At 42.0% G+C, this 26,262-nt stretch overlaps 1 protein-coding gene across 2 annotated transcripts; it reads left to right on the top strand.

Moving 5' to 3' along the window:
• Positions 1 to 1,143: 1,143 nt before the first annotated feature.
• Positions 1,144 to 24,422, top strand: c4b (complement C4B (Chido/Rodgers blood group)). 2 transcript variants are annotated; one of them, XM_037453278.2, is made up of 41 exons: positions 1,144 to 1,256; positions 1,458 to 1,647; positions 1,724 to 1,898; positions 1,987 to 2,057; positions 2,135 to 2,223; positions 2,318 to 2,406; positions 2,490 to 2,577; positions 2,945 to 3,047; positions 3,164 to 3,305; positions 3,700 to 3,812; positions 3,901 to 4,059; positions 4,159 to 4,326; positions 4,418 to 4,609; positions 4,825 to 4,968; positions 5,077 to 5,200; positions 5,537 to 5,608; positions 5,711 to 5,923; positions 6,034 to 6,148; positions 6,447 to 6,517; positions 6,611 to 6,750; positions 6,848 to 7,063; positions 7,289 to 7,340; positions 7,444 to 7,533; positions 7,609 to 7,815; positions 17,272 to 17,347; positions 17,477 to 17,669; positions 17,769 to 17,864; positions 20,303 to 20,465; positions 20,934 to 21,121; positions 21,255 to 21,413; positions 21,502 to 21,561; positions 21,632 to 21,722; positions 21,802 to 21,973; positions 22,082 to 22,172; positions 22,835 to 22,909; positions 22,986 to 23,088; positions 23,167 to 23,256; positions 23,360 to 23,455; positions 23,552 to 23,635; positions 23,744 to 23,876; positions 23,959 to 24,422. In XM_037453278.2, the coding sequence occupies exons 1-41, from the start codon at positions 1,195 to 1,197 to the stop codon at positions 24,098 to 24,100; spliced, it is 5,097 nt and encodes a 1,698-aa protein (XP_037309175.2). In that variant the 5' UTR covers positions 1,144 to 1,194; the 3' UTR covers positions 24,101 to 24,422. The 2 variants fall into 2 exon arrangements, with proteins under 2 accessions (XP_037309175.2, XP_037309174.2); XM_037453277.2 differs by having other exon boundaries at positions 17,766 to 17,864.
• Positions 24,423 to 26,262: the final 1,840 nt, after the last annotated feature.

Below are 26,262 nucleotides of genomic sequence, written 5' to 3'. Positions count from 1 at the left end.
GTATTATTTTCATCAGAAACACACGATATTCAAGATGTTGAAGATGAAAAATGTATTTTTGTCAGAATTGACTGCATCTGCAATCAGAAGTGATGGCTGGAAGAATTTGGGGGGAAAAACATTTTTGGGAGTGTGGGATCAGCACCTCTGGAATCTGAATTCATACCCAAATTTTGAGAGAAATCATTTACACCACAGTAAAAGTGACTTTTAATAAAGACAATAAAGACAAACAAATTTCTCTGTGCAATCACTGTATTTAATCTTCAGTTGTGTAATGTATCCTGCTACACTGGAAAGAAAATATTTTGTAATTGTTTTTGTAACTGTTATTTGCATCCATATGACCTTGTCTTTGCACGTATTTGTTGATTGCTGAGAGCACAACCTGGTGCAGCCGTAGTGTCGTTGTCATAAAACTTTTAACCTGATCAGAATTCATCAATTCATTGAACAATAAGCACATGTAAATTATAAAAATACATAGAAAACACACAGGAAATGTATTTGTTACATAAGATGCTTATGTAGATTGAGGAAATTGAAAATCACTTTCACTTAACTGAAGAAGAACTTGTTGTGAGGGAGCTCCAGCTCTACTTTTCAAATCACTCCCCTGAACCAGTTAACAATACCTCCTCCACCGAAACCCAAAAAGTCCAAAGTAGATTTCTTATAAATCACATGACTTCGGGGAAATCTGGCTGAGTGCATCATCCAATGAGGGAATGGGTACACATTGAGACACATAAACAAACACTCTATGTTGCAATTCAAGGGATTTGAAGCAAACTTTTAGCATATCAAACATGTTACAGTCTGAAAAGCATCTGTCAGTCTATTATCTGATTAAATGTTAATAGAGGATTATCTTATAGTATCTTATTTTGTGTATAAATGTTCCAACAATTGAACAAAGAAGTACAACACACATCTGCACACATCAGTTTACATGATCTATCTGACAGCAGGATGATTCTCTCATCTCTCATGTATTGCTGCTTAACATGTCATACATAAACCATAAATCTGATGACTGATGCTTGTTTCCAAATGATCTGTGAAAAAAACAAGTCAAAAACAGGGAGGGGATTGAGAGATCCAATGATTGGGAAATAAAGGGGCGGATGAATAACAAAACCACAGTTAACCCAAAGTCTCTGTCAGAGCAGGCAAAGAAAAAGAAGCTGCACAATGGGGTGCTACGCCTTTTTCTTTTTGTCCCTGATCTTGACTGTGGAGGGTTCAGCAGGCAGGTGAATATCAAAAAAGCTTTAAATATTTTGTATCATTACATTATAGATGGATTATGTGATTTTAGCATGATGCGGAATTATTATCATTTTGTTCAAATGTGATAGATCAAATGAAATATGCAGGATTGTAGAGGTCCCTTTTGTATGCAAAATATACCAATGAAGGAATCAGAAACTATTATGTTTCCTTTTTTTGTGCAGATTCTTCATATCAGCCCCCCGTGTTTTTCACATGGGTGTTAATGAGAAAGTGTTTGTCCAGATGGGAAACTCTCATCTTAATAATCTTGTCACTCTCTACCTGGAGTACGAGAGTACCGGTACTGTTGTGTCTGCGACGAACACCACTCTGTGCACAGTGGAAGGAGAGATAAAGACAGTTGAGCTCAAGGTATAAGAAAAACACATTACATTTTAGGAGGGACCAAGATGTCATTGACGCAAACTTCTAATGCGCATCTTTACAGATCGAAAGGGATTCAATCCAAAGATTGAGTCAACATTTTAACCTACGCTACCTTCTGCTGGTGGCCGAGAGCCCCTCCTTCAGGGGGAGGAAGACAACAAAAGTCATGGTATCAAAACGAAGGGGCTACATCTTCATTCAGACTGATCAGCCAATCTACACCCTGACACAGAATGGTAAGAGAAAAGGCAACAAATCTAAAGAAACAAAAGCAATGTGATAGACTGCTGATTAATGATCTTATGTTGATTATTCACCTTCTAGTGCGATACAGGATATTCACTCTTGACCACACATTGAGGCCTCATGATGAGGCGTTCCACATAGAAGTATATGTGAGTGATTTTCGGGTCCGTATGAATGAGAATCATGGTTAAATTTAATTATTAATGCTTTTTTCATTTAATTACAGAATTCTGTTGGAAATAGAGTCCTCAAAACCCTGAAGATTGCAACGGGAGGAATACTCCAAGACTCATTTCCCTTACCTGATGTATCAAAGTATGTTAACAGGAATTTAGAAAACTACTTCTTACAAAAAAGGAATGTCAACATTGACATGCTGGAATAACTCACAAATGTTTTGTTGACAAAGATTGGGCACATGGAAGATTACAGCACACTATGATGATGATGATGATAAAGCAAATGCTGCTTCCCGAGAGTTCAAAGTCCAGAAATTTGGTAAACTTTGTTAATCTAATTCTAAAAAATGTATTTCTTGCTTGGAGTGAACAGATAATACCATGCGCCTTTCCTTATTACAGTTTTACCAAGTTTTGAGGTGAACATCGAAATGGAGCAGAGGTTTATTTTGTTGAAGACAGAACAGCTCAACTTCTCCATATCGGCAAAGTAAGTTTTGATTCATTTCCTACTAAACCTACTTTACGACCAAGTTGTCTTGTGGAAACAGTATTAATCACGGTTTGGCTACTTGATGTGCCTAAAAAACTCAAAAAACAATGTGGGTTACAAAACCTGGCTTTGCCCTACGCCTCGCTAGTTGCCAGGTCAGATTGACAGTCTTCAGCCAAATCGCAATTTTAGATCCCTCCAATTCATAACTTTCCTAGGAGTGCATTTAAAACCATTATATGCACAAAATAAAAGCATGCAAAGCTTAACGTGCTTCCATATGTTTGACAACACAAGGTTATGTTATACTCTTTTTAAGCTGTTAAATACATTTTCAGACTCTTCTTGTCTTAACTTTCTCTAGGTATTCGCATGGCGAAAAAGTGAAAGGGGCTTACCATTGCCAATTTGGAGTAATGGAAAAAATGCAGCGTGTGATTATCAGGGGGCTGGAGCTAACTGGGATGGTGAGTAAACAGACTTCTATATAACATTTTAATTCTAGAACTGAGATGAGATAATCTGGAAACATTTCACATCTGTTAAAGTACTCGACCATCAACAATTCACGCCTTTCTTGCAGGTCAACGGTGGAGCTGAAGCAGCGTCTCTTCAGATAGAAAACCTAAATGCTCACCTCGAAAAACAGGAGAACAAATCCCTCTCTGAGTTACAGCAAAGTGGAGCACAGCTATACTTGAGAGTATTTGTAACCAATATACAAAGTAAAGAACTCTCTTTAACACTCAAAACCATAGTTTAAAATGGAAAACAAACCCATGTTTTTAACGTTAAATGGCCAGACAAGTGTTTCTGTTTATTGTTATGCAAATCTTACTAAGTACTGTGAACTGAAACAACTTTTTCACTAACTAACTATTTGATGGTTGTAATAAAGATTCTAACAACAATTTTATTATTGCTACTGCTACTACAAATTCAACTACTATTATTAATAAGAATGAAGACAAAATGCGATGGTGAAATGTCCTAAGAACGATAATGGTAAACACCATCTGATCCTTGAGAGTGTATAAGAAGAGAAAAAATGAAGAGGAGGAAACTGGAAATGTTATTGTTAATTTCTCTTAAACGTGATGTCTGCATTTTATGATCCAGGTGGTGAAATGCAAGAGGCAGAAGTAAACCTTCCTATCATCTCTCATAAATACACCTTGGATCTCTCCCGAACTCGCTCACATTTCCTCCCTGGATATCCGCTAGAAGTAGTGGTAGGGATCAATCTAACAAGGCCCACACAGCTATGTACATGACTGTGAGGATTTTGTAAGTAATGTGTATTTTTTGTTTTCTTTATAGCTGTTGGTGAGTCTCCCAGATGGGTCCGCAGCAGCTGGTGTAGGAGTGAAGATTGATGTACCCAGCTCCACAGAGACATTTTGGGAAGGCAAAACCAACGAGGATGGGGGAGTGTTCCCGGCCTTCAATATTCCTTCTAATGCTCAGATTACAGTAAACGTTAGTACCCCTAAAAAACTAACAAGTTCTAATGTCAAACAAATAAACCTGTGGATTTTCCTTCTTTCTAACTGGTCTCTAACACCCTGAATTCTTTAGGTGTTGGCAGACGGCCAGACGCAAACAAAAGTAATTGAGCGAGCTTTCTCTCCGAGTAATAGCTACCTTTACCTGAGTTTTACCAACAAGGTGTACTCTGTGGGCGAGTTGCTGACAGTAACTTACATCACTGTCAATGGCCCAAACTCTGGGTTTATATACTACATGGTAAGATATAAATTAGTGAAATCACTTTTTATTTTGCAAATAAGCAAAAGATTCTTGTATCTTACATTTTTTTTTATTGACTACGTTGCAGGTCTTAAGTCGCGGCACCCTAATAAAACAGAACTCTCTTACGTTTGGTACTTCAGTCAAAGACAACCTGCAAATAACCTCTGATATGGTGCCGTCATTCCGTCTCGTTGCCTACTACTACAACCAGCGTGGGGACATCATTACAGACTCTGTGTGGATAGATGTCAGGGATGTATGTGAGATGAAAGTCAAGGTGAGTGAACACAACAGATTTGATAGCAGACTGACTTCTCTCTGCTGTGTACTAGAAGGGTAGAGATTGGTTGGTCTTAACAAAACAACGAGTTGTAAGGCCGAAAACACTGCTTTTGGTGTTTTATCAATATCATTGTCGTTCTTTGTCAACAGAAAATACGTTTCTAAGTTTGTTGACCATTGCACTTCATCGGCTTACATGTGTATATTTAGGTGGAGGGAAAAAGTTCGTACGAACCGGGAAACAAGGCTAGGATAGAAGTGGATTTATATGGTCAGAAAGCCACAGCGGCTTTATTGGCTGTAGATAAGGCCATCTACGCTCTCAATGCCGATAATAAACTCACAGCCAAACAGGTAACACTTTTACACATACTCTCTCTCCCTCTCTCTTACTAGACAATGAGGTTATTTAATTCAACCCATACATTATGATACAGTAAATGCAAGATCTTCTTCCTTCAGGTGTTTTCCTCCATGCAGTCATATGACCTTGGGTGCTCATACAGCGGAGGATCTGACCCTGAGTCTGTACTAGTAAATGCTGGCCTGTCTTCTCTGTCTCAGTCCCGAACAATGTGGAAAAAAAGTACAATAGAAACACTATTTTTTTCCCCCTAACTCCTTAAAAATGCATTATGGATGTAGTTTGAATTATGTTATGCAGCATGTTAGAGTAGATTCCATAAAGATGGTCTTAACTTTACAGTACATTAAATGAACGCACATACTTTTACACCCCAAGCTTTAGATAATGAGACACAGTGTGACGGTTTCAGTTTTATCCAAAACAAAATGTAACCAACATATATACTACTATTGATGGTGTAGAGAATATTGAGAAAGAGTGAAATGCAGAGGTTACAATGTAGCAGCTACCCACTTTGTTATCCTATCCTGAATTTAAATGCTACTGCTTTTCCAGATTCGGACTGCGGTTCAAAAGTTGCACGACAAAGGCGCGCAGTGGACCTTCAACAAGAAATGATGACCTTAAGTAAGATATATTCTCCTTTAATAACTGTGAGATAATTTAAGACAATTATGCAAGTAATATGCTCTTCATAGAATATTTATTTTTCTTTTATGTCACTTTCAGAATCAAATTTTTCCGATGAACAGAACCAAAAATGTTGTGTTCGCGGGTTTTCTCTCATCCCTATGAAACGAACATGTCAGGAAAGAGTGAAGAGAATCTCTATGGTGGAGGATAATCCTTCCTGTGCAATCTCCTTTTTAAAATGCTGCCTCGAAGGACAGCGACTGAGACAAAAAAAGATTCGAGACGACTCCGAGAAAGGACTTGGCAGGAGTGAGATAAAATTGTCATTTGGACTTACTTTACACACCTGTCAACATCTAAAATATGTGCCCGTGTTTATAACTGAGTGTTATTACAAATGCCTCATTTTTTAATTGTAGCTGCAGAAGTAGCGGATATTGAGGATTTCTTCTGGGACACTGGTGATCAATATATTCGACGATTTTTCCCCCCAAGCTTTGCATTCACAAAAATTGAAATAAATGGGAAAAGATGGTAAGAGGTGGAGAGTTTTTATGTTATATTTTCTTTTCAAGTGAAATACAGTCGTTAGTTAGAGGTGTTTCAACCTAGTGTTTTCAACCTGTTTTCATCCATTTGTATTTGTTACTGTTACTGTGGCTTCTAATAGTGTCAATGTTAGCATTCACCATTTCACAATTTTCAGTATAAATGAATCTAGTTAAATGCAATTCCATAAGTCTACAGTATGTACTAGAGCTAGAAAAAAAACATTTGTCAGATGCCGTTTACATTTACTTAATTATTGTGATTGTGAATTGAATCCCTGTAGGATTGATTTGACTCTGCCTGACTCAATCACCACATGGGAGATTCAGGTTGTCACTTTATCTGCAGCTACTGGTACTTACCACCTTACCACTCCACAATTGCTTTTGGATATTTGGGGGGTTTCTAATTAATATCTGGAATTAACTTGCCCTATGTCTTATTCAGGTTTCTGTGTAGTTAAGCCGTTGGAGGTCAGATCGTTTAAGAGCGCATTTGTCTCTCTGCAACTGCCTTACTCAGTGAAGAAATATGAGCAAATATCCATTTCACCTGTTATCTACAACTATGGCCATGACCAACTACAGGTACAAATCCCATAATTACCAATAACACAGAAATCATCCATTGAACACATTTTAAATGTAACTCCTAATGTTCTGTGTGGATACATGCATCATATAGGTGGCAGTTCATATGGAACAGACTGAAGGCCTCTGCTCCCCCGGCTCAGCCACCGCTGTGGCTTTTGTTAACATCACCGTGGAGCCAGAGTCTTCACAGTTTGTCTCCTTCTCCGCTGTTCCCATGGTAACCGGCTCAATACCTATCAAAATACGTCTCTACGACATGGAGAATGAGAAGGGAATAGATGCCATTGAAAAGACTTTGAATGTGTTGGTGAGTGACAAAGATATTATTTGTCTTCCATTTAATTTGTGTGTGCATGTGTTTTAAAGGCCTGGGGTCTTAATTGATTATGAGTATGCATTGAAATCTTACCTAATGAGTATAAATTAATATTAGCCATGTTGATATTAACTTCAATAAGCTTCCGTTTTTTATTTGCTACTTTCAAGTGTAAGGCAGTGAACACACAATGATCCGCTCTCTATTTGGTTTTAGACAGAAGGACTGGAAAAAAGAGTAGAAGAAACCCAAGTGTATAAATTAGATGGTGAGTTCTGTCAGTATTTGTTGTGATAGTAATAGCAGTACCTGCTTGTTATTCTTCTTATTTTACATTCACTTGAATACATTGTTTATCTCTATCTTAATAGGGAGGAGCGCAAAATCATTCCAAATTAGCGGAATTTTACCAGATGAAACAGTCCCAGGCTCCAGCTCCAACATTTTCATTTCAGCGGAAGGTGTGTGCTGTTAGACGGAGACATACGATTCACAGAGTTGTGTAAATGTTTCTGACCCTTTCAATGTTCTGACAGCGGATGGATTTGGCAGTTCACGCGTGAGGAGCCTTCTTTCCCCCGAGAAGGTTGCCAGTCTGATCCAATTGCCTACAGGATGTTTGGAACAGACAACGTTAAGACTTACCCCTACATTGTCAGCCGTGCGCTACCTCGACCTGAGTGACCAGTGGTTAGACCTGCCTGCTGGTTCCAGAGATGTTGCCCTTGATAATATCGAGGCAGGTAGGAAGTGGTCATTTGTGTCTTTCACGCAAATTGAGGTAAGACAACTGTAGCCCTGGCACAAAATGCACTCAGACATCAGGATGTAACTAGTTTTCTTAAAACCAAGTTAGAAGTGTGCATAAATATGGTGCAAAAGATACAGGTGAATACAAAGCTATTCCAATAACAGCCTTATGGTTACAGTTTCAAGGTTGTCATTTATGTAAATTAGTATAGTTTGTGTGTTATGTACATGATTCAGCTCGTTTATTTACCCTAACAGTCTAACATGGTGGCAGTAGTCAATCTTTGTTTTGTTTGTGTTTAATTGGTTAGTGCTGACAGTGCAGCCAATCCGGCTCCGTTCTCAGGAGAAGGGGTGGGACTTCGTACGTATACGGTCAGGTTCAATGTATCGGAGTAAGAGAGAAGAGTCATTCACCGTTAGGTAAAGTTGCAATGATCTAAGCGGAGATCCTATTCATAACTTGACGGCTGACGACCAGTTAGCCTATGTTTTGGATTATGGTGACCTGCCCGAGCTGATTCAGGAGACGGACATTTAAGACGAGGATCGGAAAAACTCCTGTGGACCACTAAGGAGAACGGTTTCCCGCGTCTGCGCTTCCGGTGGTAGACTGTTTGCTGCTGTTTCTTTTTTCTCCCGGGCTTTGCCTGCCGTCCATCGCCCGGATTCCGCTCATCTTCTCCTTTGAATGGGGTATGGGAGACGTGAGTACTGACTAACTTGCACGTGCTATTTTCGTTTTATTGCTTGTGTGAACAAGTGAAGCGGCCATTAAGTTTTAGGTCTCAACGCTCCCAAGCATCGACTCAGGCCTGCAACGAGGGTTTTGTGTGTCATGGGTGTGAGAAAGTGGGGGGCATATTGTATTGATCTTCAAGTGTAATAAATGCCAAACTGTTTTGCCAAATTGTAAATGCCTTTGAAGTGTGTTTGCTATGTTGAGTGTAATAGTGTTCGGGTAAGAGCTGGTTAAAAGGTAAAAGTGGTAATACACCATTAAAACATATGATAAAGGGTTTAAAATAAGAATCATTAACCTTTTGTTGTATTGCTTAAATTCTATTGGAGGCACCGCCAGTTATATTAGTTTACAAAATAAGGGACCTATAATTATAAGACAAATTGTATAAGACCAGGTAATTGCGCCATTATATTTACAAGTGAACCCAGGGCCCCGCCCATAGTACTACTACAACCTAGCAGATTTACTTAGTACTATATAGTTACATGGGACGGGTGCTACATAAATGGAGGCACCGCTGGGATAGTTAATATTCATTGAGTGATCAGACAACACAAGTAACAACCTCTTAGGCATTGTAAACAATTATCAGTTTTCCCCATGAAGTAAAGCTTTTCTTTTCAGCACGTTGCAAGTATGGCAGGCCAAGCAACCAGACCAACGCGGCTTGATTTGGTTAACTGGTGCAGAGGAGAAGGACTGGATGTAGAGCATGCCCTATTAATTTATGGAGTGCCGGAAAACATTGCAGTAGCGGATATAGAAGAAACAGCAGAGACAGTCAAGGCGTTGGGAAAAGTGCGAGTAAGGGGCAAAATGTTTCACTCTCAACACCAATCTTTAATGGTGCTGTGTGAGTGCCGCGAAGCCCTAGACCCCACCACAATTCCCCCCGAGTTAATGCCCATAATGGGTGGAAGTGTATGGAACACATTGCACGGCATAGTTGATACCACCAATGACGGCCCTGATGACTTCACAGCGAAGTTGTTCACACTCCTTCAGCAGGAGGGGAAAACTATGGATGATATTCAGAGATTTTGTGGCCCAAGTACCGGGAACAGTAGCACAGAGTCTATCATTCGTGCAGTTGGTGATGTGTGGAGCAGAGCCAACAAACCGCCAGAGAGCCATGCTTATAGACGTCTGAGGACCTTCTCGGGCATAATTCCCACTCCCACTGGAGAAGAAGGTTTAGACAGCTGGTTGGAGCAAGCTAAATTCCTGGTAGAGGAAGGTGAATGCTCTGTGAAGGAGAAACGAAGAAGAATAATCGAGAGTGTTAAAGGCCCTGCTTTGGAGATCATTCAAGCAGTGCGTATGAATGAACCTGATGCTAGCCCAATGGAGTACATTCATGCACTAGAGAGCATCTTTGGTACGCTACAATCAGGGGAAGATCTCTACTTTTCTTTCAGGTCCCTCCGACAACAGCCTGGAGAGAAGTTGTCCGAATTTCTACAAAGAGTAGAGAGGTCTCTTGTCAAAGCAGTGCAGGGAGGTGGTCTCCCAGTTAGCGAATCTAACAAAGCAAGAATAGAGCAGCTGATTAGAGGTTCAACCTCTGACCTCATGTTACTGCAGTTGAAAGTTAGGGAGCGGAGAGACAATCCCCCTACATTCCTTAACCTGTTGCAGGAGATTCGTGAAGAAGAAGGCCGGCAGTCTGCTAGGCAAAGCTTAGGAGTACCCCTGCGTCGAACGAATGTGCGCACCGTACGGGCAGAGAAAGAATTGGAACCTGAGTGGGCCTACCAGCGTGAACTTGGACCACAGGTTCAACAAGTGAAAACTAAGATGGATGAGAGAACAAGCACCCAGTACCAGCCATTACCTGGTTATCCGCTTAGTGCTTCCAAGGAAATGAAAAAACAGACCACTGAGTCACACAGTGAAATACAGTCACTTAGAAAACAAGTGAAAGAGCTGGAAGATAAAATAAGTGTGATGGCTGTGAGATCCACCACAGAGTCCCCGGGCGAGACTATGACCCCCTTTAATCACTATAAAGCCGGGTCAAGCCATAAACAAGTTTCATTCAAAAGCCAGCCTCCAAAGAAGAATGACGAATACTTTTGCTACAGATGCGGAGAAAATGGCCATATAGCTCCACGGTGCACAGAGCCAGAGAACCCTCAAAAAGTCATTAAAAGACTCATTGGAGTGGTGCGAGAGACAAAAGAAGGACCGAAAGAAAATCCAAAGTCCCCGGCCGAGGAACAAGTGGTAGCTAGGGTACATAAAGTGGAGGCCCCTAAAAAAGGAAACAGCCTGCCGGAGGGTCTAGTGGGTCCTTCCATGATTCATGCCATCAGAGTGAATGACCTGGCCTGCCAGGCGTTGATGGACAGTGGCTCTAACGTTACCATTATTTTTGAGAGCTGGTACAATAAGCACTTGCTGGATGTTCCTATACACCCCATTTCAGGTTTGGGTCTCTGGGGCCTGTCAGACAGTGATTATCCTTACAAAGGCTATGTGGTCGTGGAAATGGAGTTTCCCGAAAAAATGACAGGTGTGAAAGGGCCCATAGTTGTTTTAGCTTTGATCTGTCCTGAGCCGAAGTATTACAATCAAGCCCCTGTGATTGTGGGCACCAACGCGTCCTTATTCAACAGACTATGGGAACTGGTGGAAAAGAGTGGTGATGAGAACATGGTGCACTCCATGAGAATTCAACCAGTGTATGCAACGGTTCAGACTCAGCTCGCTCAGTCAATGGCTATAGACGATGTCATTGGCCAAGTGAAATGGCAAGGACCTGGTCCACTTTCCATAGCCCCAGGTGAAAAGTACTATGCCACCTGCAAAGTAGACAGGCCGACTCTAGTATCAAAAGACATTGTGCTGATTGATGCACCCCTTTCCCAGTCACTACCAGCGGGAGTGCTGGTTCAGCCCGGTGTATTATCAAACGCTGATATAGACGAAACCGGCTTAACCGTACTCATTCATAATGAGTCTCAAAAGAAAACCTCCATACCAATTGGAACGGTAATTGCCGAAATGTATACTGTAAAATCAGTCACGCCAATCCAGCCATCTAAGCCATCAAACAATGCTATAGACCCAAATCTCTTTGATTTTGGTGACTCCCCTATCCCGGAAGATTGGAAAAATCGGATTCGACAGAAGTTAGCTGAGAGGCAAAATGTGTTCTCCGTGGATGAGTGGGATGTGGGCTTGGCAAAAGGGGTCGAACACACCATACGCCTGGAGGACCCGAGGCCATTTAGAGAAAGGTCACGCAGATTGGCACCAGCAGACATTGACGATGTGCGACGTCACATACAACAGCTGCTAGCAGCTGGGATTTTAAAAGAGTCTCGTAGTCCCTACGCCTCACCGATTGTAGTGGTTCGGAAAAAGAATGGAAGTATCAGAATCTGTATTGATTATAGAACCCTCAATAAGCGCACCATACCGGACCAGTACACAATGCCTCGCATCGATGACGCATTAGATTGTCTATCAGGCAGCCAGTGGTTCTCGGTATTGGATCTACGGAGCGGCTACTATCAGATAGCTATGGCGGAGGAGGATAAAGAGAAGACCGCTTTCATTTGCCCTCTTGGATTCTATCAATTTGAACGCATGCCACAAGGGATAACTGGAGCGCCTGCAACGTTCCAGCGGTTAATGGAGAAAGCTGTTGGTGACATGCATCTCCTTCAGGTCTTGGTATACTTAGACGACATCATCGTTTTTGGCAAGACTCTGGAAGAGCATGAGCAGCGTCTTCTCAAGGTGCTGGATAGGCTAGAAGAGGTCGGTTTGAAGATCTCGATTGACAAATGCCAATTTTGTCAGACGAAAGTCAAGTACGTGGGCCACATTGTTTCGGAGTCTGGAGTTGCCACTGACCCTGAAAAAGTGGAGGTAATAAAACATTGGAAGGAGCCCCACGATCTGAAATCGCTAAAGTCATTCCTGGGATTTTGCGGGTATTATCGTAGGTTCATTGCAAACTACTCTGCTATTGTTCGTCCGCTGACCGAGCTCACAAAGGGATATCCGCCAACGTGGCATGAGAAGAAAGACCCAACCAAAACCTACTTTAAAGAGTCTGAGCCATTTGGGGAGCGTTGGACCCCGGCCTGTCAGGATGCTGTCAAAAAGATTATTGAGTGCTTGATTCATGCTCCTGTATTGGCATTTGCAGACCCCCAGAAGCCCTACATTTTACATGTAGATGCCAGCACAAATGGTTTGGGTGCGGTGTTGAATCAGGAGTACCCAGAAGGACTCAGGCCAGTAGCCTTTGCCAGCCGGAAACTTAGTGCTTCTGAACAGCGTTACCCAGTCCACCAGCTGGAATTTCTGGCACTAAAGTGGTCAGTCCTAGACAAGTTTCACGATTATCTATATGGCGCTAAGTTTTCTGTGAGAACCGATAATAATCCGTTGACATATGTGCTAACTACAGCCAAGCTTGATGCCACTGGACATCGCTGGCTCGCCGCCCTAGCCACTTATGACTTCACCATTCAGTATCGTCCTGGACGTCACAACATTGATGCTGACCTGTTGTCACGGCAATATGCCAAAGGAGAGGGTGATGGTTGGACAAACATATCACCGACTGGTATCAAAGCCATCTGTAAGAAAGCTTGTGTCAGTGAAACCATAGATGCTGCGGTCAGACTAGTGGAGCAACTAGGAGCTCCAGCTACAGCCGTCCCAGATGCATATGCCTTTCCAATGAACTTAGGCCTGACCATTTTGGATCAGCTGAGTCCCAAGGACATACAGACAGCTCAAGATGTGGATCCAGTAATTGGACCAGTGAAGAAAGCAATCGAAACTAACAAAGTACCAACTCATGATAGAAGCAACCCACCTGATACTGCATTGCTCATTCGAGAAAGCAGTAAACTTGTGGCAAAGGATGGAATACTTTTCAGAGTGACAAGGAAAGTGTCTGGAAGGAAAATTAGGCAGATTGTGTTGCCGGAGATATACCGAACAGTGGTATTAAAGTTTCTGCATGACGAGTGTGGACACATGGGAGTGGAACGAACCACTGAACTGATCAGAGACAGATTTTACTGGCCACGTATGACAACAGAGGTAGAGAAGTATATCCGAACGTGTGGGAGATGTATCTCCAGAAAGACACTTCCTCAACGTGCCTCACCATTGAATCAGATAACAAGCAATGGACCTTTGGATCTAGTCTGTATTGACTTCCTGCAGATAGAGCCTGATTCAAAAGGCGTTGCTAATGTTTTAGTGGTGACCGACCATTATACGCGTTATGCTCAGGCATTTCCTACTAAAGACCAAAAAGCTATCACTGTAGCAACAGTACTATGGGAGAAATACTTTGTACATTATGGTCTACCCGCAAGGATACACTCAGATCAGGGGAGAGATTTTGAGAGTCGGTTGATCAAAGAGCTCCTGTCTATGCTAGGGATTCGTAAGTCCCGCACATCTCCCTATCATCCGCAGGGTGATGCCCAACCAGAAAGATTCAACCGCACCCTGCTGGCTATGCTTGGTACCATGGACACTGCAAAGAAGCAATGCTGGAGCCAGCATATCAGTCGACTAGTACATGCGTACAACTGTACTAAAAATGATGCTACTGGATATTCCCCATACTGCTTGATGTTTGGCAGGGAAGCAAGGTTACCAGTTGACATATTTTTTGGTATCTCACCTGATGGAGAGGATAACTGCTCATACAATCAGTATGTCAGTCGGATGAGGACAGAATTGGAGAGTGCCTACAAGTTGGCATCGGAAGCAGCTACAAAGTGTCATCAGAGAAATAAGGCACACTATGACCAACGTGTAAGGGATTTGCCCTTGGCTGAAGGTGACAGAATCCTTATTCGAAACCTTGGACTAACAGGGAAGCACAAACTGCAAGACCGATGGAAAGCCACACCTTATGTTGTGGTAAAGAAGTTACCAAACCTGCCAGTTTACACGGTAAAACCAGAACAGGGACCTGGAGTGGTCAAAACATTGCACAGAGACCATTTGTTGCCTATAGGTTATCTGGTTAGAATGTCCGACCCTCACAACGATGTAGGACATGTGAAGAGAAAACCTGTCACAAGGTCACAGCATACCCAACCAAGTCACAGACCAACTACGTCTACTGCTCCAAACTGTGAAAGCGACACAGCCTCATCAGATGGAGAGTTTGAAAATGTTAGTAACCCACCATCAGTTGCTTTGAAGGAGATCAGGAGATATCTGGCAAAATCCTACCAAAACTGTGAGAACGAGAACCATGAGAAAGAGGTGAGCTCTTTGGTATTGGAACATCCACCAGTGATGGAAACAGATGTATTTGGAGACCCCACTCTGTCTTCGCTGGAATCTGATGAAGGAGAGACTGGTGATGATGTTGCTGAAGAACCAGATTTAGAAGGGGGAGCAAGCTCAGACCCTGCAAGCGTTCCAGGGAGGGAGGAGGCTCCGTTTATTCGAAAATCCCAAAGAGAACTGAAACCAGTTATTCGCTTGACTTACGACCAACTTGGCAACCCATCTACGGAGCCTGTTACGATCATGCATCATGGGATGGTTATTCAGTTTAATCTTGCTCCACAAGAGAAAGAAGTTAAAGAGCCAATGCGCCAGTATAAACCATCTAGGGGGATGCCCAATGATGCAAGACAAAGGCCCACTTCAAAAAATAAGTAAATAAATAAATAAGTCCAAAAAGTTAAAGGTGTCTGATGAGGACATCTAGACGGTTAGAAGGGGGAGGGTGTAGCCCTGGCACAAAATGCACTCAGACATCAGGATGTAACTAGTTTTCTTAAAACCAAGTTAGAAGTGTGCATAAATATGGTGCAAAAGATACAGGTGAATACAAAGCTATTCCAATAACAGCCTTATGGTTACAGTTTCAAGGTTGTCATTTATGTAAATTAGTATAGTTTGTGTGTTATGTACATGATTCAGCTCGTTTATTTACCCTAACAGTCTAACATGGTGGCAGTAGTCAATCTTTGTTTTGTTTGTGTTTAATTGGTTAGTGCTGACAGTGCAGCCAATCCGGCTCCGTTCTCAGGAGAAGGGGTGGGACTTCGTACGTATACGGTCAGGTTCAATGTATCGGAGTAAGAGAGAAGAGTCATTCACCGTTAGGTAAAGTTGCAATGATCTAAGCGGAGATCCTATTCATAACTTGACGGCTGACGACCAGTTAGCCTATGTTTTGGATTATGGTGACCTGCCCGAGCTGATTCAGGAGACGGACATTTAAGACGAGGATCGGAAAAACTCCTGTGGACCACTAAGGAGAACGGTTTCCCGCGTCTGCGCTTCCGGTGGTAGACTGTTTGCTGCTGTTTCTTTTTTCTCCCGGGCTTTGCCTGCCGTCCATCGCCCGGATTCCGCTCATCTTCTCCTTTGAATGGGGTATGGGAGACGTGAGTACTGACTAACTTGCACGTGCTATTTTCGTTTTATTGCTTGTGTGAACAAGTGAAGCGGCCATTAAGTTTTAGGTCTCAACGCTCCCAAGCATCGACTCAGGCCTGCAACGAGGGTTTTGTGTGTCATGGGTGTGAGAAAGTGGGGGGCATATTGTATTGATCTTCAAGTGTAATAAATGCCAAACTGTTTTGCCAAATTGTAAATGCCTTTGAAGTGTGTTTGCTATGTTGAGTGTAATAGTGTTCGGGTAAGAGCTGGTTAAAAGGTAAAAGTGGTAATACACCATTAAAACATATGATAAAGGGTTTAAAATAAGAATCATTAACCTTTTGTTGTATTGCTTAAATTCTATTGGAGGCACCGCCAGTTATATTAGTTTACAAAATAAGGGACCTATAATTATAAGACAAATTGTATAAGACCAGGTAATTGCGCCATTATATTTACAAGTGAACCCAGGGCCCCGCCCATAGTACTACTACAACCTAGCAGATTTACTTAGTACTATATAGTTACATGGGACGGGTGCTACACAACATTTAGTACGTTGAGGATGGGAGGAGTTTCCAGAACAGAAGCTCTCCACATCCAACCTCAGAAAAAGTCAACACTTTCAGAAATCTCTGAATGTCAAAGGTTTTCCAAATTGCAGCGTAAACAGTGTGCCTTCAAGTCTAACATTTTGTAGGTATTTTTCTAACATTTATACTGAGTTTCAGTATACATTTTTTCTAGCCCCAAATCGGTTTACGAAATGATAACAACTCCTAAATTAACACAATTAATTCATCAACTTATGCTTTATGACTGGAGCAACATGACACACCCTGAATCCCAAATCAGTCTTCGTGATCCCAGCTTTCAGGTGATGTACGCCACTTCCTATGTGCCATCTGTGTGCTATCGCTCACAGTTAAAAGATTTACCAAACACAACACAACCAAGTGCTACTGTATAAATATAAAGCTTCAATATTAATCCCAAATCTTCAAATTTTTTCAGCAGTTTGGAAATAATTCAATTTAAGGAATCATGTCAATGGTTTCAAAAAAAAATTCTCAACTGAAAGAGACCAAAAGATTGGAGGCGGTTGGAGGCATTTGCATTGTTTCTGGAAATAACTGACTTCACATGTAATATATGGGGAACGTTCAGCTGTGAATCCCAAGTGACACTTATTTATCATTTCCTTGTTTCACATTGGTTATGTGGGATGTGATGAGCTTTTTGCCCTCTGCAGGCCATTAACAAACACCCTTATAGTTTTTGTTTTTAACAAAGCAAACACTTTCTCTGTCAGGCTACATAAGGATTTTTCCAAAGGAGAAACCCGATGGTTCTTATGGATCATGGTATTCAACACCACATAGTAATTGGTGAGTATCTGTTTCATCATGGTGTAGATTTTGTTTCTTTCAATGTTTCACAATGTAAATCATTTTCTCCATTTGAAATGATCCCAAATAATAAATGATCTGCTGTATTTTTCATGCCCTTGTCCTCAGGTTGACTGCGCTTATACTGAAAGTGCTATCGTTGATGGCGGAGCGTCAGTCCATGTCTTTTGGAGAGCAGGGCAGAAAAGCTAGGATTGTACAAGAAGAAAAGATCAACAACTTAGTCAATTACTTGCTCACAGCCCAGACCACTGATGGGTCATTCCATGACCTCAAACCAGTGCTACACATAGGAGTTGTGGTAACCTCTACATTCATGTTAGAGCATGTACAATATTAGTGTCAACACACCTCTTAACGTTGATTTGAATGCAGTGTTGTCTGTATTTGTGCAAAGCAGAAAGGAATTGACCGAGAGGCAGCCATGACGGCATTCATAAGTCTTGCCCTGAATCGGTCCCTTCAATTCCTGAACACTGACTTGAGAAGTAAAGCGGTAAGATAATAAAACGAAAAATCTCCCCTTGTGACCGCTTTTTGGAAAGCTGGCAACATTGTTTTTGTCTTCTGGGATGAGAGTCCCCCACATTGGACCGGATACAATTATATAAATGTTGTTATCTAATATCATGCAATTTTGTAAAGACATACATTTTGCCAAGAGGATGCAGTCTCATGACTCTGGTGATCCCTTGAATTCCCTTGAATTCTCCTGAAGCGCAACTTTACAAACATTAATGGGTCATACATGCATGCTAACAATTTTCCATAACTGCCTTAGTGGGAATGATCATCTCTCATCTCATCATCTCATCTTGAACCGCTTATCCGGGGTCGGGTCCAGCCCCAGCAGGGGACCCCAAACTTCCCTTTCCCGGGCCACATCTACCAGCTCTGACTGGGGGGATCCCAGGGCGTTCCAAGGCCAGTGCAGAGATATAATCTCTCCACCTTGTCCTGGGTCTTCCCCGGGGGCCTCTTCCCAGCTGGACGTGTCTGATGCCCATCCTTACCAGATGCCCAAACCACCTCAACAGGCTCCTTTCAAACCCATTTCGGCCGCTTGGACCCGTGACCTAGTTTTTTCGGTCATGACCCATCCTTCATGACCATAGGTGAGGGTAGGAATGAAGATTGACCGGTAGATCGAGAGCTTTGCCTTTTGGCTCAACTCTCTTTTTGTCACAACAGTGCAGTAAAGCGAGTGCAATACCGCCCCCGCTGCGCCGATTCTCCGGCCCAGCTCACACTCCATCGTCCCCTCACTCGTGAACAAGACCCCGAGGTACTTGAACTCCTTCACTTGGGGTAAGGACACATTCCCTACCCGGAGCAGGCAATCCATCGGTTTCCTGCTGAGAACCATGGCCTCAGATTTGGAGCTGCTAATCCTCATCCCAACCGCTTCACACTTGGTTGCGAACCGTTCCAGTGAGAGTTGGACGCAGCAGACCGAGGATGCCCTCAGGACCACATCGTCTGCAAAAATCAGAGATGAAATCTGCAGCCCCCAGAACTGTAGACCCTCCTCCCCCTCGATATCCGGTCCATGAAAACCACAAACAAAATTGGTGATAAGGCGCAGCCCTGGCGAAGGCCAACCCCCACCGGAAACAACGACTTACTGCCAAGCACCCGAACACAGCTCCCGCTTTGGGCGTACAGGGATTGGATGGCCCCAAGTAAGGACCCCCTCACCCTGTACTCCCGCAGAACCTCCCACATTTTCTCTCAGGGGACCCGGTCATACGCCTTCTCCAAATCCACAAAACACAGAGCTGGTCCGTCATTCCATGACCAGGACAAAAACCGCATTGTTCCTCTTCAATCCTTGGTTCGACTATCGGGCGAACCCTCCTTTCCAGCACCTTGGAGTAGACTTTACCAGGGAGGCTGAGTAGTGTGATACCCCTGTAATTGGCACACACTCTCTGGTCCCCCTTTTTGAAGAGAGGTACCACCACCCTGGTCTGCCACTCTTTTGGCACTGTCCCAGACGTTCACGAAATGTTGAAGAGGCGTGTCATCCAAGACAACCTTTCAACACCCATTGCTTTTAGCATCTCTGGACGAATCTCATCAATCCCCGGGGCTTTGCCACTGCGGAGTTGTTTGACTACCTCAGTGACCTCCACCAGGCAAATTGACGAAAATCCCTCCCCTGCCTCCAGCTCCGCCTCTACCAAAGAGGGCGTAGTAGTTGGATTCAGGAGTTCCTCAAAGTGTTCCTTCCATCCCAGCCCGATAAGTCAGTCACAGTCAACAGGGTCCCATCCTTACTATATACGGTTCCCCGTTTCCCCCTTCTGAGGTGCCGGATGGTCTTCCAGAAGCACTTTGGTGCACCACACTGGTTCAATGTCCCCTACCTCCACAGGAATGTGAGCAAAGCTCCGCCGGAGGTGTGAGTTAAAAATCTTTTGGACTGCAGCCTCTTCCAGACATTCCCAGTTCACCCGCACTACACGCTTGGGTTAACCAGGTCTGTCCTGAGTCTTCCCCCATCCTCTGACCCAGCTCACTACCAGATGGTGATCAGTTGACAGCTCTGCCCCTCTCTTGAATGATCATGAAAATCGTTGTAATAACGTTGGCAATCTCGTTACTTTTGAGTACATGACTGTATCAAGCACAGGACTGTACACATGGTACTTGGCATTGACAATGATTTTCTCTCATACAAATCTGCAAAAGTACCATTCATTCTCAGTAGCCCCAGTTGTATTATGGGCAAATGACCAAAGTTTAGCATGCTAAAAAGCTAAAATATGGTAGAAATGCACTGTTAGCATGTTGTGCATTGCAGTCTCAGCGAGGCTGTCGACAGCATTGTTATTATTAATCCAGTGGAAAAGACTGAAGTTAATGTCTAATTTAGAAGAAGAACATTAGATGCAAACTAACATTCACTGCTTTCATGCTACTTTCTAACAGGAAGCAAGCATTACCAGATCAACAACGTATCTCCTGATGCACCTGGAGGAGCTTCAGCATCCATACGCTGTTGCCATTACAGTCTACTGCCTCGCAGTCTGCCTTCCAGAGGGAACAGATCATTCATCTGCCTGGACAAGACTGCGAACACTGGCTATTCAAGGCATGTCCAATACATGACATGTAATTTAGCTGACGCTTTTATCCAAATCGACTTACAATAAGTGCATTTCAACCATAGAGATACAAACTCAGAAGAACAAAAAAGTGCAATTTCATCAAATAAGCCAATTTAAAACTTGTTAGATTGATGTTCAATCAAGTACATTTGTGTGGGTGATATAGATAAAATACATAACTTGTTATTTATCATCAAACTATTAGCCATTAAAGTATAACCAATCATTTAGAAAATATAGTAAAATACCAGAATGTCTTCTAATTAATTTGTAAAATTTCCGAATAGACCTAAATATCGTTAAAAAGTTACATTTTGTTGTTAACAGTAAGTGGTTGTGTGATTGTCAGTTGATACATTTATATGATCTCATATTAGCTATCGGCAAACCCAAGAGAAAACCACAATGTGAATGATAGAAGTGTTTACTTGTCGTTTATTTCTAATTACCAGAGGAAAATGGCTGTTATCTGTGGACAACAACCCCAGAGAATCAAGTGATTGCAGATGCCATCACAATAGAGACCGCCGCTTATGCTCTGCTTGCAGCAGTGGAACTCGGGCATACTAAGGAGGCAGATCAAATAGCCTGCTGGTTAACCACTAAAGAAAACTATTTTGGAGGCTATAAATCATCACAGGTGATTGGAATGCTACGTCGAGAATCCTTTGAACCCTAAGAATCTCTATCTTTGGACCCTATATCATTACACAAGTTTAATTGTCAGAGTGCAGATGCTTAACATGTTTTGTGTTTCCTTTTACAACGCCAAGGATACCATCATGGCATTGGAAGCCATGGCGGAGTACGAGCTAAAGAGGCCCGTCCGCTCTGATGTAAATCTAGTAGCTGAGTTCACAGTCCAAGGAAAGAAAAACAAAGTGCAACTTGTTTTGGATAATAAGAAAGAAAAAGTGCAAACAGACCTTAAGGTACCAACCAGCATCACCAACATTGAACTAAAAACTCACAAATATTAACCTCTTTCACAAAGTACGATTGTCGTGTGTTTTGTCACAGAAGTTTTCGGGGAACAACATTGACGTGAAAGTGACAGGAAAAGGCGATGCCAAGCTGAAAGTAAGTTTCTACTAATGTCTGTATAAGTTGAAAGTGATAATTAACAACAAATCACTGTGTCTTTGAACAGATTGTAAAGGCCTACCATGTGCTGGACCCAGAGGACAGTTGTGACCTAGTGTCAATCAGTGTCACAGTAGAAGGGAAAGTGAAGTATACCGGTGAGCTTCTGACACACACTCACAACCACATGTACACAAAATAAAATCCACAAAGTTACATTACCCTCTGTCTCCCTAGACAAGATCATAGACAACTATGAATACTACGAGGACTATGACAACGAGGAGGAAAAGGAGGGGCGTGTGCCACAATCACCAATTGAGTGGTTTGATGTTCGCAGCCGGAACAAGAGAGACCTTAATAACAACTTAATTTCAGAAGATGCTGTCACCTACACAATCTGTGTCAGGTTAGTTGAACGATACCTGAATTTGCTCTTTACAAGTGCTCATGAGACATGAGTGATGAGCTTTGTTCAGTGATGTTCAGTGTCTTTCTTCATTTTTCTTGAGTGCAGTAATAGCCTGAACAGGAATCTCTCAGGAATGGGTATTGCTGACGTCACACTTTTGAGTGGATTTGAGGTTGTCATCGAGGACTTGGACAAGGTTGGTAGCTCTTTTTACCTCCTCTACATCCTCGGGTCTTTCCCATTTTGTTGCTTCATTGATTCCTCACAGCTCCAGCTTTTCCAAATCCTAAAAAATCCTAAAAAAAAAGCAATTTTTTCAATCAGCGAGGACGATCCTCCTGAAAGAAATTGCTTTTTTTACGTCTTCTTTAACACAGCACGATGTTCATTTAGTAAATTGTGGTCCCTTTTGGATCAAATCAGACCATCATGCTTCAGGGGCGGACTTACTGTGATAGAAAAGTTGCTGCCGCTACCTGAGCCGTATGCAGCATCTCTCCGTCACTCCTCTGCAGTACAAATCAGTTTATTGGTTGATCTCTACAAATCTATTCAGTATTAAATGTATTTAAGATTATCAGATGTAAATTTAAACTTAAGCTCCTCACAAGGGTCTGTTTAAACCACATGTTGGGCATTCAACTGATACTTGTGTTTTATAGTAAATGTAGGCTACACACAAAGAATTTAGGAGGCACAAGTTTGATAAATGAGAAAGACCCCTTGTCATCTTCAGGTCAAGTTAAGGAAAAGCTATATGGGGTGACCTCAAAAGACAAGCTCAAATCAATGCAAAAGATTTGCATGACATGAAAGTCTATGAGTCAAGAATCAAAAAACAAAATCTTTTCCTTGCAGCTAAATGATCCACGGGAGAAATACATTTCTCATTATGAGGTCTCCTATGGGAAAGTGCTACTTTATTTCGATGAGGTAAGGTGGAAATACACATTACATACACAAAGATTTGAGATATTCAGTTGTAAAATATTGTTTTTTCTCCCTCCAGCTCTTTGAATCAGAGGAATGTATTAGTTTTGATGCCATACAGAGAGTACCAATTGGTCTTCTACAGCCTGCTCCAGCTGTGTTCTATGACTATTATGAACCACGTAAGCTTTATATTTTAATATCCGTTTTTTTGTCAAGATAGCAGGAACTTCTAACAAACCATTTGTGTCTTATTTCAGAGACAAAGTGCACTGTGTTCTACTCCGCCCCCCAAAGAAGCAAGATGGTGTCCACCCTGTGTTCAGAGGATGTGTGTCAATGTGCAGAAAGTAGGTCATTCTAATGACACCGATATCGACAAACACCCATGAATACCTGTTGTGGTGCCTTTCACGTTTTTATAAACAATAAAAATGTGTTTCTTTTCTCTAGGACCATGTCATAAAATACAAAATACATTCCAACCAGAATTTCGTAAGAAGAATGTCCGTTTGGAACATGCTTGCTTCTCCCCTACAGTAGACTACGGTACAGATCAAAACACATCATGGTTTAAAATATCTACAATTACCATCACAGTGAAAATCTCATATCCATAGTTTCACATACTTTGTTTTATTTCAGCATACATGGTGGAAGTCCTCAATGTTTCCATGAAGAGTAACTTTGACCTGTACAAAACGAGTGTAAACGAGGTGCTCAGATCACGTAAGTAAACCGTAACCACAGGCCTAGTGAAAGGCTGTAATATAGACATTTGGAGGTTTATGCTTAAAAGGCCTACCATAAATATAATGGCAATAATGTGTCTATCAGATGGCGATAAACTTGTGGATGAGAATTCTGTTCGAGTGTTTGCTAAGCGGCGTCAGTGCAAAGGACAGTTGGAAGTGGGAAAACAGTATCTCATCATGGGCAAAGATGGCTCCACAACAGACTCCAGCGGAAAGCAAGTGTTGTCAAATTATTAATGGAAGTAACATTTTACTATGACCCATTCTCCTTGTCTCAACTCTGTCCCTCTTTTGCAGGATTCAGTATCTTTTGGAGTCCAACACTTGGGTTGAAAGAAAGCCTTTGGAAGAAGAATGCAAAAAATCTGCACATAAAGTTGCCTGCACACGGTTGAATCTGTTTCAAGATGAGTACAAGATATATGGCTGCAGACAGTGAAATGGACAAATCATCATTCTAGTAGCTTCCGATGGGATGCACGCTCAGCATGGATGTTTAACGCTATTTTTAACCCTTTTATAATCATAAAAGCATGAGAACCTGCATACATATTAAGACATCATTGCTTGATAGACAGTACGTGAATGACAACTTTCATATTATTTGAAAGTTTAATACTCTTAGAATGAGACCACCGTGCATTTATGTCCAATACAGCTACCAGATATTAAATAAATAAAAACCTTTACCTTTGAATGTTTTATATGTTTGAAAATGTAACCTAACTCAATAAAGTTTTGCTCTTTTATCTCTTTCCAAATAGTGCAATTCCGTTTGGTATATACTGTTTTGATTTTGCTTTTCTACCGAATATATTTATCTTTCATGTTTTTCTTGTTACTGGCAGTAACAGCGCTGAGAGGGGTCTCTGTACTCAATGCACCCCCCCTCCCAATGTTACCCTTCTCCTAACTTAACATCTGCAGAGTAAGGAGGAAGGGAGAGGGCGAGTGGTTTGGGGTTTGGGGTTTGGGGTTAGACGACACAGTGACTATTCATAACGTGGCGTGTCGGTCTGCACATAAGACTTCCTTGCCTGCCCCCGGTGGAGGTAGTGACAGGATTTGGATCCATCATCACCCCGTGAAGATAATAGCTAACAGCACTCCTCTCAAATTCGCTAGACATAGAAATCTGCTGCAGAAGAGTGCAATTATAAACGGCATGCTGTGTGATAAAGTGAGAGGTTATGGGAGAAAACGAGGGGTAGTGGGAGGGGGAAGTCCAGCAGGAGAGACGCATGGGTGGAGAGACGAGGAACAAGCGAGGGCTTATGTGCTTATATTATTCTAATCTCTGAGGCCGGGTCCAAAGTAAGCAACACAGGGAGTACTGACCATCACTTCAATCACAGCCGGATCAATGCCTGCACTGTTTCAGCCTTTAGACATTTCATTAAATTTGCGTCAATAAAGTCCAAATAAATATGTAGACTTCAGCATCACACTTTTTCATCTTGGGATTACTTTGGTGAGCCGTCGCTAGCCAAGAACAACAGCACATTAAAGTGGGAAAAGTCTTCTTTTTACTGCAGCTCTCTCAGAGTAATCAATGACAAGGTGAGCGGAGACGTGTGCTTTGGATTAGTCAAAATCGATCAACAGTTCTTCAGTTCTTTTTCAGGCTGTTTGTTACCTCGCACAACGAGGTATTTTCTTTCATCAAAAATAGATGGACGCAGATTAGTGAATGATCCGTATTTAGTTTTACATTTTTGATTAGTGGATTTACCGTAAATACACAATGTTCAATGTGCATCAACTGTCGTATTGCCCGGGGAGTTGTGAAATGTGCTCGTACCGCCAGGGGATATTTTCTTAGGTGTGCAGTTGCCGTAGGTGTTGAAGGTGTTTTTTGATCCGTTTTTCCAAAGGCCATCATAGGGTCAGTGGTTTGAGGGTGGTCAAAAGAGCAGAAAGGAGTTGAGTGAGGGCGGAGCTGTTTGCGGAGGCTGCCCGCTGATGGAGGCACGGATGGAGAAGGACCACCCGCTCATGAGTCCGCTCACAGAATACTTACATGTCGCAGTAGGAAAAGCACAGATGTAATTAAAACAATAAGTGATGGCTGAATTACATTTGGTTGCTTAGGTTTCTGGGTCTTGGTCATGTGCATACTGACTCACTCCAACTTGGTCATGAGTTATTGGAAAACCTGAAAGCTCTAAATGTTATAAGAACAAACATGCTTTTCTTAATATGAAAGCTGGTAGGGATTATCTTAATCAGAAACTGATCAAGCTCTGCCATAAACACGGATGTAAATTCAGCATTATTGCCAACTTCCACACACAACACACACAACCCTTCCTTAAATACCATTCACTTTTATACAAAGTAACAACCATGCTGTGGGTAGTGCTGACTGGCAACTGGTATACGAATAACTAGATGTTGATGTAATGTACTGTTGGTTTGTTTTTCTGTCACGTGTCATGAGAAAATTGCGTAGTATTCACGCATTTCAAACATAAATATTTAATGGTAAATATAATTTTACTGTGAGGGTTCTTACATTCACAGAAACAGACTATAACATGAATAGAGCCAGAACATGTAACAGTAATAGACTATGAGAGAGCAGTTTCTTCAGCATGGACC

This window comes from Pungitius pungitius, chromosome 11, assembly GCF_949316345.1.
Source record: "Pungitius pungitius chromosome 11, fPunPun2.1, whole genome shotgun sequence".
Classification (NCBI taxonomy): domain Eukaryota; kingdom Metazoa; phylum Chordata; class Actinopteri; order Perciformes; family Gasterosteidae; genus Pungitius; species Pungitius pungitius.
Note: the sequence above shows the minus strand (reverse complement) of the source record. Positions and strands in the feature narration are given on the sequence as shown.

What these genes read in the sequence shown, in the direction of transcription:
- c4b (XM_037453277.2), top strand. Translation starts at nt 1,195, where the DNA reads ATGGGGTGCTACGCCTTTTTCTTTTTGTCCCTGATCTTGACTGTGGAG. An exon ending in GGCTGGAGCTAACTGGGATG is followed by an intron (nt 3,048 to 3,163) that starts GTGAGTAAACAG and finishes CCTTTCTTGCAG; the next exon opens with GTCAACGGTGGAGCTGAAGC. An exon ending in TCATCGAGGACTTGGACAAG is followed by an intron (nt 22,173 to 22,834) that starts GTTGGTAGCTCT and finishes TTTTCCTTGCAG; the next exon opens with CTAAATGATCCACGGGAGAA.